Here is an 18794-nt window from a genome sequence, read left to right on the forward strand (position 1 = left end):
TATTTCAATGTTTTTGCTCTCTGTTGCAGTTGCAGGATGTGAGTTTGAATCTATGGAATGTCTACAGCAAGATGGATCCTATGTCTCTGGAGAGTTTGCTTTCAGATGTAAGGAGCCAAACAGTAACTTTTAAATATTAGTATACGTCCAGCTCAGTGACCTGCTAGTGATCTTTAATTTGAAGAAATGCAAAGTATACTTTAGTTTGCCTTAGTCAAAAAATAGAGCAGTTTCTTTCTTGATTATTGTCTTGAATTCCTTGGGGTTATAAAGGAGCCTGGCAAGTGACACTGCTCCCTCTTCCACTCTGAGGTAATCTCACTGGAGGCAAAACCAGGGCCTCCTGCCTGGCCTTAGGTTTAGGTTTTTACCTAAAGGTGTTCTTTCTGTTGGACTGGACTTTATAAAAACAATGCAGAAGGCTTTCTCTGGCATGAAAAGATAAAAAGATGAGATTATGGCTTAAAGGAATCAAGGATTAAAGCTGGGGGCAAACTTTTTCTGTGAAAGTCTAGTTAGTGATATTTTAGCCTTTGTGTGCCTTACGGTCTCAGTGGCAACTACTTGACAATGCCGCAGTAGCATGAAAACAGCTCTAGACAGTCTTTAAACAAATGGGTATGTCTGTGTTCCCAGGAAACTATTTACAAAAATACATGGCCTGTCTATATCAGGATTGGGGGGAAATTTGCAATGAGGAGCAACAAACAGACCTAAAGCTTTAGGACTCTGTACTCTGGTTAGGCTGGTCAGTAGTGTCTCTCGGTGGCTGTAGATCGATATGCATGGTCATGGACTTAGAATTAGCCATTTCTCCAAGGAGATTCAGTGCAATTAGCGAGGAACAATATTTAACAACCAAGATCTGGGCATTAGGTATGTTTCTTGCTTCTGTGGGGACATTGGTTTTAGGCCCTTTGAGTGGGCATGCTGAGAAAATAAAGTAAAAGAATCATAAGGAAAGGAAAAGATACAGTTTCAAAAATTGTATTTCCGTGAAAGCACAGAAGGTTTGAATCTACATATTGAAAAGTGCAGACTGGGCACAGTGGCTCACGCCTGGTGAGGAGGCTGAGGCAGGCGGATTACCTGAGGTCAGGAGTACAAGACCAGCCTGGCCAACATGGTGAAACCCCATTTCTACTAAAAATACAAAAATTAGCCAGGCACAATGATGCACTCCTGTAATCCCCACTACTCAGGAGGCTGAGGCAGGAGAATCGCTTGAATCCAGGAGGTGGAGGTTACAGTGAGCTGAGATCATGCCCCTATACTTCAGCCTGGGTGACAGAGCAAGACTCTATCTATAAAAAAGAAAAGAGGTCAGGTGCGGTGGCTCACACCTGTAGTCCCAGCACTTCAAGAGGCCAAGGCGGGTGGATCACGAGGTCAGGAGATGAAGACCATCCTGACTAAAAATACAAAAAATTAGTCAGGTGTGGTGGTGGACACCTGTAGTCCCAGCTACTCGGGAGGCTGAGGTAGGAGAATGGCAGGAACCCGGGAGGCGGAGCTTGCAGTGAGCCGAGATCCACCACCACACTCCAGCCTGGGTGACAGAGCAAGACTCCGTCTCAAGAAAACAAAAAAGAAAAGGATATACCATGCCCCAGAGAAAATTGTCCAACAATGGTCAACACTGAGACATATTTTAATAAAGTTACTAGACTTTGCCCCAAGCCCTGAATCCCCCCAAAAAACAGTAAAATCCTTTGGCATCCAGTTACAGATAAACTAGAAAAATGCAGGGTGGCCTTGAGTTTCTCCATAGCAGAAAAAAAATGAAGCAAAACACCTATAATAAAATCCTCAACAAAAACATAACACCCACATTTTATTTTATTTATTTAAAATATGTGTGTGTGTGTGTGTATATATATGTGTATATATATTTAGAGACAGGGTCTTGCTGTGTTGCCCAAGTTGGAGTGCAGCAGTGATCATAGCTCACTACAGCCTTGCACTCCTGAGCTCAAGTGATTCTTGCACCTCAGCTTCCTGAGGAGCTGGGACTACAGACGTGCATCACCACACCTGGCTAATTTTTTATTTTTCTCTAGAGATCAGGTATTGCTGTGTTGCCCAGGGTGGTCTTGAATTGCTGGAACCTGGGTGGCAGAGGTTGCAGTGAGCCAAGATTGTGCCATTGCACTCCAGCCCAGGCAACAACAGCGAGATTCCATCTTTAAAAAAAAAAAAAACCTGAAAAACTAAGTAATAAAGATATAAATAACAGCACAAAGTGAAATGAACAGTAAAAGATAAAGGTGGATGGGTGAGGAAGGAGGGAGTAGGAAAAAGAAGTACACTAATTTTATTATTGAACATGGTCAGAGATTAAGGAAATTGAGCATTAAGGTTTTTCTTTCTTTTTTTTTTTTTTTGAGACGGAGTCTCGCTCTGTCACCCAGGCTGGATTGCAGTGGCACAATCTTGGCTCACTGCAAACTCCGCCTCCCGGGTTCCTGCCATTCTCCTGCCTCTGCCTCTCAAGTAGCTGGGACTACAGGCGCCTGCCACCACGCCCAGCTATTTTTTTTTTTGTACTTTTAGTAGAGACCGAGTTTCACCGTGTTGTCCAGGATGGTCTCGATCTCCTGACCTCATAATCCACCCGCCTCGGCCTCTCAAAGTGCTGGGATATAGGCGTTAAACACCGCGCCCAGCCCGAGCATTAAGGTTTTTTTCATTAGTTACAAGGTAAACACTAGCACTCAGTAATAATTTTTTGTTTTGTTTTGTTTTTGAGACAGAGTCTCACTCTGTTACCCAGGCTGGAGTGTAGTGGTGTGATCTTGGCTCACTGCACCCTACACCCTACAGGTTCAAGCGATTCTCCTGCCTAAGCCTCCTGAGTAGCTGGGATTACAGGCACATGCCACCACACCGGACTAATTTTGTATTTTTACTGGAGACGGGGTTTTGCCATGTTGGCCAGGCTGGTCTTGAATTCCTGACCTCGAGTGATCTGCCCACCTTGGCCTCCCAAAGTGCTGGGATTACAGGCCTGAGCCACCACGCCCGGCCTCAGTAATAATTTAAATAATGAAAACACTATATATCAGAGTATTTGAGAAACAGCTAACGGAGTGCTTATAAGAAATTTTTAATTGAAAATAAGTAGCCAAGTGAAGAAGGGGAGAAGAGTAAGGAAAGAATTCACTGCATGGAGAGCAGAAAATAATGAAATAGAACATAGGAAAGTGGTAGAACTCATACATAATGCCAGCACTGGTACTTTGAACCTGAGAATAATGAAATAGAGAAACCGTTAGCTTAATTGTGGTAGGTTATATATTTTTTTATAACTTTTTTTTCCCCTTCATGCCCTTGTTGTAGTTGACAGTGAGTATTCTTTCCTTTACACTGTTGGCCCTGGTCATATGGAAGGTGATTGGTCATAACATGACATATCTGACCAGAGGCCTTCAGTGTTCTTGTGTAATTTTTCTTGCCCTCTTACACTCTTGCCGTGAGAACTTTTCCCAGGTAGTTGCTGCTTTATGTGTCGGTCCTGAAATGACATACATAGAACAGACTGTAACAGCCCAGCTGAGCCATAGCCAGCCTGCAGACCTGTAAGCAATAACCTGACTAATAAACTCATCTAACAAGAAAAAAAGGGAGAAAGCAGAAATTTCAAAAGAAGAAAAAAGAGGGCAGTGATAGAACAAGGAAGTTAAGAGTCATAAGAAAGTAATTGCGTCACTTCAATGCAAATACATTTGGTTAAAGGTTAATTAAAATAGGCCCCAGGATAGATAGAAAATCTAAAATAACTGATTTTAAAAAGGCAGAGAAATTACCAGGAACACATTTCATGAGTGAATTCTCCTAAAACCTTCAAATATAGTTTGAGAGCTATTTAAAAGTTCAGATCCAGCCAGGTTCTGAACTGGGTTCTGAATTCAGGCAGGGTTAGTGGCTCACGCCTGTAATCGCAGCACTTTGGGAGGCCGAGGCAAGTGGATCACCTGAGGTCAGGAGTTCGAGACCAGCCTGGCCAACATGGTGAAACCTCTTCTCTACTGAAAATACAAAAATTAGCTGGGCGTGGTGGCACATGCCTGTAATCCCAGCTACTTGGGAGGCTGAGGCAGGAGAATCACTCGAACTCGAGAGATGGAGGTTGCAGTGAGCTGAGATCGTGCCTCCAGCCTGGGCAACAGAGCGAGACTCTGTCTAAAAAAATAAAAGTTCAGATCCTACCGTTAAAACATTTTAATGTAGTGATGAACTAAATCAGACCGGACAGCACTGAAAAAGAACATCTTGCAAACTTTTAATGAAATTAGCTAAAAAAAAAATTCAGACAGTACTGGATCTGAAAAAAAAAAAAGAAATTAGCTGTTATCAAAACTCATAAAAAGAAACTGAAGAAAATGAAGACTACAGACCACTATTATGAATATTGATACCAGTATTTTAAGTTAAATATTAGCAAACAGAACCTAGTATCATATTAAAATAAAATTCTATGAAGTAGGGTTTTTTTTTTTTTTTTTTGAGACGGAGTCTCGCTTTGTCGCCCAGGCTGGAGTGCAGTGGCGCGATCTCGGCTCACTGCAAGCTCCGCCTCCCGGGTTCACGCCATTCTCCTGCCTCAGCCTCCCGAGTAGCTGGGACTACAGGCGCCCACAACCGCGCCTGGCTAATTTTTTTGTATTTTTAGTAGAGACGGGGTTTCACCGTGGTCTCGATCTCCTGACCTTGTGATCTGCCTGCCTCGGCCTCCCAAAGTGCTGGGATTACAGGCATGAGCCACCGCGCCCGGCCGAAGTAGGGTTTTTTAAGGGTTCTATATTTAGTTAAATATCTGGAAATCTATTAGTGTAATTGCTATACGAATTTTTCCTCTTGCAGCCTTTTATAATGACTCCATAGATACTAAAAAAGGCATTTGATAAAACTGAACATCTGTTCTATTTTAAAATTTCTTTTTTTTTTTGAAACAGAGTCTCACTGTCACCCAGGCTGGAATACAGTGGTGCAATCTCAGCTCACTGCAGCCTCTACCTCCCGGGTTCAAGTGATCTCATACCTCAGCCTCCTGAGTAGCTGGGGCTACAGGTGTGCGTCACCATGCCTGGCTAATTTTTGTATTTTTAATAGAAACGGGGTTTCACCATGTTGACCAGGCTCGTCTCAAACTCCTGACTTTAGGTGATCTGCCTGCCTCGGCCTCCTAAAGTGCTGGGATTCTAGGCATTAGCCACCGAACCCAGCTTCTGTTTAAACATTTCTAATTAAAGAAGAATGTAAAAGAAAAACAACATCTGAAATTTTTGGTTTTTAAAAAAACATCATCATCCCCTGGCTAACCTAATTATGAAAAAAAGTGAAAATGCACAAATATACAGAGAATATAAGAATTAGGAAGACCAATTTAACCACAGATAAAGAAGAGAGACAGGTAATTTAGTAGTATCTGCATGCAGTCTCCTCAATGAGGAGACTGCAGGTCACACATAGAGGCCAGAATAGCACTGTAGTTTTTTTTTTTGTTTTTTTTTTTGTTGTTGTTGTTGTTGTTGTTTTGAGACGGAGTCTCGCTCTGTCGCCCAGGCTGGAGTGCAGTGGCCGGATCTCAGCTCACTGCAAGCTCTGCCTCCTGGGTTCACGCCATTCTCCTGCCTCAGCCTCCTGAGTAGCTGGGACTACAGGTGCCCGCCACCTCGCCCGGCTAGTTTTTTTTTTTGTATTTTTTAGTAGAGACGGGGTTTCACCGTGTTAGCCAGGATGGTCTCGATCTCCTGACCTTGTGATCCGCCCATCTCAGCCTCCCAAAGTGCTGGGATTACAGGCTTGAGCCACTGCGCCCGGCCAGCACTGTAGTTTTAAGAACATTGCTGGTGTCCCTAGAGTCAGTGGATAGGGTCCACTCAGGAGAGCATCTTTAATTGCACCTGGAACAGCAGTGACATCATGCAACTGAAGTAGCAGCAGTGGTGATCACCATGGGCTGTAGAGCAGGCTCTTTCCTAGTTTTCTGATTTCCTATGAGCTTGATATTCTTAGGTGATTGGAAGAAGGAGAAGGAAGCCCTTTTGATATGTGATAGTGGACTTCCATCCCAAAAAGTAGAGGCTGAGAGCCAGATTTAACTGTATTTGGAAATAATAAAGTAAGGTGATAACTCTGCCTGGAAGTGCTCAGGATTGTTTCTCAGAGGAGTCATGTGTGGTAATCAGAGATTTTCCAGAAAAGGGAGAAGGTGGTAGAACTTTCTAGACAGAGAGGGAAGGAGGCTGTCTGAAAGCCCCAGAATTGTCCTTTGCTGAATTTTGAGAGAAGGTGCTCTAATGTGGCTGCTTTGCCCTCACTGGTATTTAAGCTAGTCCTTGCGTAACTTGGGGAGGGTACAATGAATATGGACTTGGAGCCACCCAAAAGCTGCTTCTGCTGGATGCCAGCCTAGAGCCAAGAGTTCTGTTTGAAGTTCAGTATCCTTGTCCTCTGGCTAAGGGCCAAGGCACAGTGGCATGGTTTCTGCCTTCTGTTGCTTCTTTCTTCTGGATTTGGCCTTGAAGAATCTGAATGATAAACTTTGCATCCATCTCACCAGTTCCACTTACTTACAACAGTATCCATTTCCACAAATTCAGTGTTTATGTTGGGGAAAGTTGGAAGAATAGTGTGCCTACTGGAAAGCACACAGGTTCTAGGTATCTTGTCTAGATATTTTTCCGCTTTTGCTGCTTGTTAGTATTGAATCCTCAGGCAAGTCACTTTATTGCTTGGTGCCTCAGTCTCTTCTCTAAAGTGGGCATAGAGAAGTAACAAAGATGTCAGGAAGATTTAAAAGGACAATATACATAAAACAACATTTCATATAGAATGCTGGTGATTTTTAGTATGAGTCATTGCATCTTGCACTGGAAAAATAGAATGTGCATGGAGCTAAAGGCAGTACTTAATGATTCATTCTACCTTATTCTATAATTAGTACTGACATATCCACCTCCCTCAGGGGTGATTTTTTGGGGAACAAAGTGCCTATCTTCTTCTCTGTAACTCCTAAAGCACACAGTGTTTTTCACCTACAAGTTAGCAGAGAATTGATATTGCTTAACTGTTTGACTGCTTCCTGTCATAGACCCAAACCAAAATGGGTGTCACCAGGTAGGCCATTTAAGTGGAAATATACCTCCTGAGTCTGTTTCTAATAGAATTGAAACACAGTGTATTCTGTATTAATAGCCTTTTTTTTTTTTTGCTAGGGGTTGGGGGACAGGGTCTCACTGTATTGCCCAGGCTGATGTGCAGTAGTGCTATCTTGGCTCACTGCAACCTCATCCTCCCAGTCTCAAGTGATTCTCCCACCTCAGCTTCCCGAGAGGCTGGGACTACAAGCACTTGCCACCACACCTGGCTAATTTTTGTGTTTTTTTGTAGAGACACGGCCTCGCTATGTTGCCTGGGCTGGTCTCAAACTCCTGGGCTTAGGTGATCCGCCCACTCCCAGAGTGGATGAGCCACCGCACCCGGTCCCTTTTTGTTTTTTTTAAGTCTCACAAAGTGAAGCATTCTGGTAAAGTTGAAGAGGTTGGACAGAGCCAAGTAAGGAAGGCAAAGATGCACTGTGAGATGGGTGGCTTTGGGCACAGCTTCCCTGAGGCCAGTGATGTGCATTATGAGTATCTGAGAGAGAGCAGACAAGTGTCAGGATGTTGAGGGGAAGGCTCAGTTGTATATATTTATTTACATATATATACATGTTATATATATGTTATATATATCTATGTGTGTTATGTATAACGTATATACTTCTGTATATACATGTTATATATAACATACATGCAATTAATATATATGTGTATATATAAAATATTTTGAACTCATAGATTTAAACATATTTCATGTGTTTATATACATTGCAGTTACCATCTTTCTCACAGCCAGCCTTGGGCTGACCTGCAGTAGAGGCAGTACTGAAGATATCTAGTGTGCAAGATCTGATAATAAGCACTTGATACAGGTTATTTTACTTAATTCCTGTAATATCTCTGCAAGGTAGATAGTAGTCATCACAGTTATATAAGGTATTTGAAGCTCAGGTTAAGTTCCTTGCCCAAGGTCACACAGCCAGTAAGAGGCAGAGATTCAAGCACAGGTTTTTCTGAGTTGAAATTTTCTTTAACTGTCGGAATGTGAATGACAGCCAACTTGAGAAGGAGAGTAGATCTGGGACCAGAGAGGTCAGACAGACGTTGAAGGTCTGCAGTTAAAGTGTTAGTTGGAAGCGCTGGAAGTGTATTTATCTCCAGAGTCTAGAAAGGGATAATCCAGTGCCAAAGTGGGAAGATTGCCCTGGGCCCAGGATACAGGGCACTGACTGGACCTGATAGCAGTGAGGCTGAAACCCAGACCCAAAAGGATTGGTTTATCAGGCCAAGCCACAGAGGTGGGATGGCAAGGCATTCTAACCCAGGACCCTACAGATTACCAGTTACAAGTACATGCACATTTGTTTTTATAAAATACTATGTAAAAATAAGTTGAGAGAACATTTCCCAAAGTGTTTACAGTGATTCTTATTCTGTTTTCTGTAATGAACAAATAATACTTAGGCATTTGCTTTTAAAGACTTTTCATTATTAAAATAACATAGATGGCCGGGCATAGTGGCTCACGCCTGTAATCCCAGCACTTTGGGAGACCAAGGCGGGCAGATCACTCGAGGTCAGGAGTTCGAGACCAGCCTGGCCGACATGGTGAAACCCCATATCTACTAAAAATACAAAAAATTTAGCTGAGATCACGCCACTGAACTCCAGCCTGGGTGACAGAGCAAGACTTTGTCTCAATAAATAAATAAATAAAATAACACAGACTCAGAAAATAGCATAAAACTGATGTACAATCTAATAACTTAGTATAAAGCAAAGCAACAGAACCTCCATTATCTCCTTCCTCTTCCCGCAAGAATAACACTATCATAAATTCTATGGTAGTCATTTCCTTACTTTTCTTTGCAGTTTTATCATCCAAATGTATTTTATAAACGTAGTTTAGTTTTGTTTGCCTGCCCTGTATGCATGTGTGTGTTTTAGGTTTCTTTTAATCTGTAGGTTTTCTCTATCTCTTTGTTTCCCTGCCCCCTAGCTGTCTGTTGAAGAAACTAGATCATTTGTCTTATAGTTGCCATCAGTTGAAATTTTTTTTTTTTTTTTTTTTTTTTTTGAGATGGAGTCTCACTCTTGTTGTCTAGGCTGGAGTGCAGCGGCATGATCTTGGCTCACTCCAACCTCCGCCTCCCAGGTTCAAACAATTCTCCTGCCTCAGCCTCTCCAGTAGCTGGGATTACAGGCATATGCCACCATGCCTGGTTAATTTTTGTATTTGTAGTAGAGATGGGGTTTCTCCATGTTGGCCAGGCTGGTCTTGAACTCCTGATCTAAAGAGATCTGCCTGCCTTAGCCTCCCAAAGTGCTGGGATTACAGGCATGAACCACTGCACCTGCCCCAGTTGAAATTTTCTTAATTGTATTCCCGTGATGTAGTTTAACATTTTCCCCTGTCTCCTGTATTTCCTGATCATTGGTAATTGCATCTAGAGGTTGAATCAGTTTCAGGGTTGATTTTTGGAGAAACGACTACTTCCTACAGGGTGTTATATTCTTTATCAAGAAGCACATAATGTCTAATTGGTTCTCTTTTTGTTTTGTGAACGGCAGTTGATGTGTAATCCCTAGATTCTTGGTTCATTAATTAGATCCTCAATTCACCGTTGCACAATGATGTTATTCCAATTGTGTATATATACATAAATATATTGTATATATGTATATTGTATATATTTTGAACTCAGATTTAAACATATTTGATGTGTTTATATCCATTGCAATTGCCATCTTCAGTGATGCTCAAATTTTTCTGTCTTTGGATAATGAACTCCCTTCAAGTTGGTTCACAATTTAACAGAATCTTATTTTAACAGAATGCTAATAGTCTTTGATAACTTCCTTGCCAGCTGCTATGTTAAGATATCCCAGCCTTGTCTTGTACATTTCCTGTCTGAGACCCACACTCAGTCAATTCTCTAAAATGTTCTGGTTTCTTTGAATGAGAAGTGGTATTTCAGCACCCCAGTCTGAGTGCTAGAAGTACTCATTGCTGCTGGTTTGGCCATTGTTTCTAGATCTCTTCAGTAGATAGAGCTAGGAAATATTTTCTATCTCTTTCTCTCTCTGTCTCCCTCCTCCTAATATGTGTTTGTCTGTATATATAGATACCTGTATACGCACAGATTTTTTTTGTTTTATCCTACATTATATATAAAACATACTCAGAAAACACTATCAGCACTGTCACCTACATGATGACTAAAAAGAATTTTTCTGGTGGGTAGAGATGGGGTGTCACTATGTTGCCCAGGCTGATCTCAAACTACTGGGCTCAAGTGATCCCCTCAGCCTCCCAAAGTGCTGGGATTGCAGGCATGAGCCACCATACCTGGCCAGAATTTTGTGTGTGTGTGTATGTATGTGGTAAGTATCATATATAATATGCATGTGTACATATGTATACATAGATACACACACATCTGTATAGATATAGATATGGATAGGTAGTCTGGACAGCAAGTAGAGAATGTTTACATTGTCTTCCCAGCAGTGTTGCCTTGTGCTTTATGTCTAGGGCCAGAAGTAGAGTCAGTACATGGCTAGCACAGAGGTCTAAGTACTTGTATATGCTTGAGAGGAGGAGGGCATAGATCTGGCCAGTGAGTTTTGGTGCAGCAAATAGAATGCCTGCTATGAGCAAGGCACTAGACTGGGTGCCTAACATATATACCCTTCCATGGTGCAAAATTGACAGTGAAGATGACTGTCCAATTTGAGTATAAATTATTAGCAACTTCAAAATAAGGACAAGGATAATACTTGAGGAGTATCATAAGCAAGTCCTAACTGGTGGTTTTTTTTGTTGTTGTTGTTAATTGATGATGCCTTCAAGAAAAGCCAATAGCAAAAAGCAATTTGTAGTGCTTAAGAGTAAGAAGGAGTTCAGAGAGGATGCTAAAAAGCAGCTGGGGTGGGGAATGGAGGCCGCATGTAGAGGAGAGTCAACAAAGAAGGGTTTAGAGTTTCTCAGTACTCATGTGGTTACTAGAAAGAGGGCAGAAGAAAGGAGAGGGCTCTGTGCCACCCTGCCCTTTAAAGTCAATCAGTCCTTCAACAAAGCTGCTCAGATGTGACCCTTTTGGCACTGGACATGGTACCATCCTTTAGGTGCCCTGTAAATAAATTCCTCCCAATAGGGTTGCTAAAGTAAGATGTTTAAGGATCATTACTGTCCTTTCATTCATTCATTTGTTCGGACAGAATCTTGTTCTGTCACCCAGGCTGGAGTGTAGCAGCACAATCCTGCTTCACTCCAACTTGGTCCTCTTGAACTCAAGCGATTCCCCCATCTCAGCCTCCTAAGTAGCTGGGACAACAGGTGCGCACCATCAAGCTCAGCTCATTTTTTTTCATGGTTTTTTGGTTTTTTTTTTTTTTGTAGAGACGAGGTCTCATCTTGTTGCCCAAGCTGGTCTGGAACTCCTGGGGCTCACATGATTCTCCCACCTTAGCCTCCCAAAGTTCTGGGGTTACAGACGTGAACCCCTGCTCCTAGCTGTCCTTTTAAACGGCTTTATTTGGAGTATAATTTATGTACTATAATATTCATCCATTTTAAGTGTACAACTCAATTATTTTTAGTAAATTTATAGAGAACGTTTTCATCAGCCCAGAAAGTTCCCTTGTGCCCACTTGCAGTCAGTCTCCGTCCCAAGCCTAGGCAACTACTAGTCTACTTTTTGCCTCTACAGGTTTGCTTTTTCTGAATATTTCACATGAATGGACCACATATCAGGTAGTTTTTTTTATATCTAGCTCTTTCACTTGGCATAATGTTTTTGAGATTCGTCCATATAAGTAGCATGTACTAGTAGTTTGCTACTACCTTTTAAAATAACATATATAAATGGTCTGGTGTTTTGAGATCAGTTACAGTTTCATAATTTGCGCTTTCTAAAATACCTCCTTTATGTGACCAAACACATTAACTTTTTCCTTTTTTTCCCAGGATTTGGTGGCTTTTGAACATCAGTGGACTAGCTTCTTCGCTAATTTTGACACAGAAATTCCTTTCCTGCTAGAACTTTCAGAATCTCAGGCGGGTGAGGTATGTAAGGGAAGGGTCAAAGAAGAAGAAGAAAATGGTTAATTTATTTATTGTTTTAATTTTTTATTTAATTTTTTTCAAAATACAACACTATCAATTCTAATTTATCATTTCTTTAAGCTGTGTTGTATACCATAAAGAAGTTCCCCTCCATGCCAACCCTTTATAAAAAGCTCTTTTTCTGTGTGCCGGCTTCTCCATTAGAAGTATTTTTGCTTTGCAGTGTGGTGGTGCCAGGAATTCTGGGCACTGTTTAATAGACATAGGAATAATTCTCCACATGGGAGTAGCACACCTTTGTCAGTTTAACCTCCAGATATTGAATGCCAAGATGTCTTTCCAAGCAGATGATGCTAGTCAGCAGTTACCAGGCTTGTGAGTAAACCTGAAGTATCTAGATTGACAACCAAGACACAGGACAGCCTCAAAAACTAATCACCAGGAAGGATCTAAGGAACCCTTCTAAGCTTGCATTGTAGCCTTCTTGGGTACTCGCTGCAGCCCTCAACTCTCCTGTGCTCCCCTGTGGCTCAGAGCAAACCCTCCTGCTGATGGTTTGGAGCTGGAATTGATCTTTGTTGTTACGCATTTTACCTTTACTTTTTTTTTTTTTCTTTTTTCTTTTTTTTTTTGAGATGGAGTCTCGCTCTGTCGCCCAGGCTGGAGTGCAGTGGCATGATCTCAGCTCACTGCAACCTCTTCCTTCAGGATTCAAGCAATTCTCCTTCCTCAGCCTCCCAAGTAGCTGGGATTACTGGCACACACCACCATGTACAGCTAATTTTTGTATTTTTAGTAGAGATGGGGTTTCACTTTGTTGGCCAGGCTGGTCTCGAACTCCTGATCTCAAGTGATCACCCACCTCGGCCTCCCAGAGTGCTGGGATTACAGGCGTGAGCCATTGCACCCAGCTACCTTTACATATTTTATAAACCCCACAATACAATGCTCTTATTTTTCTTTAAACAATTACCTTTTTAAGGATTTAAATAATGGGGAAAAAGGTCTTACGTATTTGCCCGTGTGTTGCTTCTGGGCCTTTTGGCTAAGGTCAAATGTAGTATATTTGCCCATGTTGTTGCTCTCTCTGGTGCTCTTCATTACTTTGTGTAGACCCAGACTTCTCCTTGTCATCCTTTTCCTTGAAGGAAGGTCTTTAATATTTTTTGTGGTATTAATCTTCTGATGGTTAATTCTTTCAGCTTTTGAATGTCTGGAAAACAAATCTTTATTTCGCCTTCATTTTTGAAATATATTTTTGCCATGTCTAAATTCTAGATTGACAGTTTTTACCTTTTAATACTCGAAAGATCTTGCTTCAGTGTCTTCTTGCTTGCATTATTTCTGTTGAGAAGTCCTTCATCCTAATCTTTGTACATACTGTAGTCTTTTATCCTAATTTCTGAATATAGCAGGCCTTTTTTTTTCCCTCTGGCAACTTTTAAGATTCTCTCTTTATTACTGATTTTGAGTAGTTTGATTATGGTGTGTCTCGCTGTAGTTTTCTTCATGTTTCTTGTGCTTGGATTTTGTTGAGCTTCTTAGGTCTGTAGATTTATAGTTTTCTTTAAGTTTGGAAAGTGTTCGCTCTTCATTCTTCAAACGTTTTTTGTGTTCCATACCTCTCTTCTTTTCTTGAGGGACTCCATTTGCTTCTACATTAGACCACTTGAAGTTGTTCCACATCTCACTGATATCCTTTTCAGTTTTCGGGGTTCTTTTTCCTTTTTCTATTACTATGATTCTACGAGTGAAAGAGATTCCAAAAGGTATACTCAAGTGTCACTGTCGTTTCCTGTTACTTTTTTCTTATTGCCTTCTTCTTTCCACCCATTTTCCCCACTCCATTGACAGTAGGTAACAAACCTCTTGAGTTTCTCATTTATCTTTTCTATTTCATTTGCACAAATGAGCAAATACGTGTGCATTTTCTCATATTGTTACCTTTCTAACATTGAAGAGTAGCATATAGTCATTTCCACTTAACAGTACGTCCTGGAACTCTCTCCCAGTCCTTTTTTCTTTTCTTTGTTTTCTTAACGATGTAAACATATTCAAGTCAGTTCATTGAGATCTTCCTCATTCTTTGTTAGAATTCATAGTACTCCATTTTGTGGATTTGTCTTAATTTATTCAGCCTCTCTTGTGTGTGCACATACTGAGGTTGTTTCTAATATTTTGCCATTACAAACAGAGCCATAGTAAATAACGCAGCGCTTATGTATGTTCCCGTTGTTGGAGGTATATATACCTAGTGATGGGATTGCTGGGTCAAAAGGTAAGTGCGTATGTCATGTTGTTAGTTATTGCCAAATTTCCCTTCAGAAGGATTTTACCAGTTTGCATTCCCACCAGCACTGTATGAACGCCTGTTGCTGCACAACTTCACCAATAGAATGTATTGTCATACTTTAAAAATTTTCAGTCTCACAGATGAAAAATAGTGTATCAGTATTGTTTCAATTTACATTTCTCTATTAGTTAAGTTGAACATTCCCTCATATATTTGATGGCCATTTTATATGTTGTTTACGTGTTGTTTTTCCATTTTAATATTAGTACAGTATTATTAACTGAACTATAGAGCATAGGTTTTAGGAGGGTTTTTTGTCTCCTGGTTTTTTTTTTTTTTTTTTGAGTTGGAGTGTCGCTCTGTCGCCAGGCTGGAGTGCAGTGATGCGATCTCGGCTCACTGCAACCTCCACCTCCCATGTCCTCTCGTTTTTAAAAGTTTGTTATATATTTGGGCTGTTAGCATTTTGTCTCTAGTATATATTCCAGATACTTTTTCCATATTTATCAGTTGGTTTGTTTATAAATTTTTTTTTTTTTGCCATGCAAACATTTTTCTTTTTATGTAAATTCATCTGCCTTTTCTTTTATTGCCTCTGAATTTTGAGTCATTATATAGGGAAAGGCTGTAATTGAAAGTCACCCTCTAGCGCTTGTATGGCTTGAATTTTTACATTTAGATCCCTAATCCAAATGTAATTCATGGGAATATGTTGTGAGATACGGATCTACTTTTATTTTTTCCCTCAAATGATTACCAAGTTAGAATCCCAGCTATACAGTTCACTAGCTCTGTGACCTTGGACAAGTAAATTAACTTTTGTATCTTTGTCAACTTATCTCTAGAGGGGAAATAATGATAGAATGAAGCTCATAGGTTGTTATTAGGGTTGCTTGAGATGATAAGTGCCTATCACAGTCACATGGTAAGCCCACAATAAATTTTAAGTATTATGTTAATCTATAGTTTTTACAAATCAGTAAGACAAACATTAGAACTCCAATTGAGCCAGGTGCGGTGGCTCACGACTGTAATCCCAGCACTTTGGAGGCCAAGACGAGTGGATCACTTGAGGTCAGGAGTTCAAAACCAGCCTGACCAACACAGTGAAACCCCGTCTCTACTAAAAATACAAAATTAGCCAGGTGTGGTGATGCACGCCTGTAATCCCAGCTACTTGGGAGGCTAAGGCAGGAGAATTGCTTGAACCTGGGAGGCGAAGGTTGCAGTGAGCTGAAATCATGCCATTGCGCTCCAGCCTGGGCAACAAGAGCAAAACTCCACCTCAATAAATAAATAAATAAATAAAATACTCCAATTGATAAATATCAGAGAATGTAAATAAACTGTTAACTAATGAAGGGAAATCCAAATGGCCATTGAACATGTCTAAAATACTCTACTTCATTACAAAGCCAAGGGGTATAAAGGAGACAACAAACAGTGAGGTCCGATTTTTCATTTGTCAACTTGGCAAATATATTGAAACCATTTCATAGGCAGTGCTTATGAGGAGATCATGAGACAGGCACACTCATATTGTAGGTAGACATGCACATGGATAGAACTTTCTTAAAAAACAATTTGGCAACATGGTTCTGCCTTTTTGTTCTGTGATTTCATTTCCAGATCTGCCTTAAGGAAATCATCAGAGCTGCAGATGAAATTTATTAAGTTCATTACATGAGAGGTGTTTTTGTGTGTGTGTGTGTGTATGTGTGTGTATTTTTTTCCATTATATTGAAGAATTAATAATAATATAAATTTCCATGAACAGAAGACTATTTAATAAAGTTTAGTGCAATCATATATTGTCTATGGTGTACCATAGAGAAAAGATTTGAAGAAAATTTACCAAAATGTTAATAGTTTTTAGACATTATAGGTGGTTTTTATTGTCTTCTACAATGAACATACATTAATCAGAAAAAAAAAACCAGTAAATATTATTTAGTGGGATTAAAATTACTATTTGAATTTTTGGATCCTTTGGACATGAGATCATGCGTGTTAAGTTTTGATTAGTGTTTAGCCTGACACTGTGCATCCAAAAGCTGAGACTTACTTCATTGATTTCCCAGGAAACTTCCATCAGTATACTTCGAAATTCCTTGGATTCCTCCTCATTACTGATTTTAAATTAGCACAATAGTATATATTAATTTATTGGAAATGTAGAAAAGTTTTTTTTTTAATCTCCACATGATTAGCAACTTGGACCATAGATGGTGATTGGTCCAATTTTCTTTCAGTAGTTAAACATTGTAAAATAAAAGGATTTTTTTCTTTATTTTCCTTTTTGCAGGTTTTTGCCTTTTTTTCTTTTTTGGTATTACTTTGTTTGCCACTTACTCCTAAAATTCATATTGCTATTCACCATACACATCTTTCCATGTTCTTATAGTAATCTACAAACAAACATCTCTCTCTTTCTGTAGCTTTCTCTCTCTGTCACACATGCACACACACAAACACACACACCCACACACACACTCACACACTATGCACTCTCCTGAAGCATGTGTGTACATACATATGTGAGGGGTTTTATGACTGTTTTACCAAATTGTGGTCTTAATATATACAATGTTGGCTTCTTTTTAGCCATTCAGAAGTTATTTCAGTCATGGAATGATCTCTAGCCATATAACTGAAAACAGGTAAGTTTCTTTCTTGGGGAAGAAGGGTGAATGGTGATAGAGAAAATGGAGTTGGCAAGGGGGTTGGCTGTCGGGGTGCACCCAAGTTCAGAAGCTAGAGTCAGGAAAATATGGGTTGACTTTAGTCATCACAGGGTAAGAAATCTATACTCTGTAAATGTGTCTGTTTCACTGCTTTCATTTTTATTTTATTATTTTATAGTAAACTAGCTTTTAAAACACTGTTGTCAGTCGGGTGCGATGGCTCATGCCTGTAATCCCAGCACTTTGGGAGGCCAAGGTGGGCAGATCAGCTGAGGTCAGGAGTTCAAGACCAGGTTGACCAATATGATGAAACCCCATCTCTACTGAAAATACAAAAATAGCTGGGTGTGGTGGCATGTGCCTATAATCCCAGCTACTCGGGAGACTGAAACAGGAGAATTGCTTGAACCCAGGAGGCAGAGGTTGCAGTGAGCCAAGACGGTGCCATTGCACGTCAGCCCGGGCAACAAGAGTGAAACTCTGTCTCTAAATAAATAAATAAATCCCTGTTGTCTGCTAAAATCTAAAGAAAGGAATTTTTAATTTCATTCCTGGCTCAGGAAAATGACAGGAAGCAAATGAAAATAAATAAATGGGACCTAATTAAATGAACATGCTTCTGCACAGCAATAGAAATAATCATCAGAGTACACAGACAATCCTCAGAATGGGAGAAACTATTTGCAAACTATGCATATGACATATGCATAGTCCAAGGGCTGGGCAGGGGAGCAACAGTGTCTTACAGGGAATAAAAGGGATCAGATGTGAAGGTCCAGCCCCACGAAGAAGATGGGTTCAGTGAGGGTTCAAAAGTGTTTCCTCCCACATCTCTTTTGTCATGATCAGCAGGAGATAACTTCCTCTGATGGATAGAGAGGACATCTTTTCTCTCTTTTCTTCCCCCAATTTCAATCCAATCTAATAGTGAAACAGAGTACCCTGGCTAGGACTCAGAGTCATATTTTTCTTCCTGAAGTGTCACCTCACTTGAATTAAACTTAAGAAGAAAAATCAGCCATGCTTACTTTTAAAAGCCCTTGTTTGCCTGAAGCTTAAGGTAGTATTTTTAAGAGAGTGAAAAGAAATGCAAAGAATTCTTTACATGACACACACTAAGGGCAATTTAGGAAAAAGATAGAGGATAGAGTCATTAAATATTCACTGAGAAACGTACGACATACCAATCAAGAGAGATTCATGGTTTAAAAAAAGGAAGCAAATATGATTACTGCCCTCAAAGTTTATAGGGTAGTGGAGAAAAAGACATTAATCACACAGCTTAACAAAGAAATCTGTTATGACCAACTCTGATTGGTGCCATGAAGGAGAAAAGAGTATAGTACTTTGAAGCCCATCACAGGAGAGCCCAGCCCCCTCCAGGAGAGAGCCGAACAATGAACAGAGATAATTGGGAGTAGGAGGAAGAACAGAGACCCTGAGACAAGAACATAAGGGACATCAAAGAAAATGATCTTGGCTGGAGTATTGAAGTTGGAGTTGAGTGGCCTTCCATGGAGCTGAGAAAGTTCACTAGATCATACAAGTTCTCTTTAGCCATGTTCAAGATTGTGTCCCTTCTCCAGAAAATAACATAAAGGCAGTAAATTGGCATGTTTAAAAGATTATCATCATTGCAGTGT

At 40.3% G+C, this 18794-nt stretch overlaps 1 protein-coding gene across 5 annotated transcripts in view; it reads left to right on the forward strand.

Annotated features, from left to right (window-relative positions):
- The window catches only part of DNAAF9 (dynein axonemal assembly factor 9), a 164671-nt gene that overhangs the window by 44324 nt on the left and 101553 nt on the right, over positions 1-18794 (forward strand). For all 5 annotated transcript variants that reach the window (XM_077948981.1, XM_077948979.1, XM_077948978.1 and 2 more), the window contains 3 exon segments: positions 30-107; positions 12076-12174; positions 17072-17127. In XM_077948981.1, the coding sequence (XP_077805107.1) occupies positions 30-107; positions 12076-12174; positions 17072-17127 (233 nt within the window).

Source organism: Macaca mulatta, chromosome 10 (assembly GCF_049350105.2).
Source record: "Macaca mulatta isolate MMU2019108-1 chromosome 10, T2T-MMU8v2.0, whole genome shotgun sequence".
NCBI lineage: Eukaryota > Metazoa > Chordata > Mammalia > Primates > Cercopithecidae > Macaca > Macaca mulatta.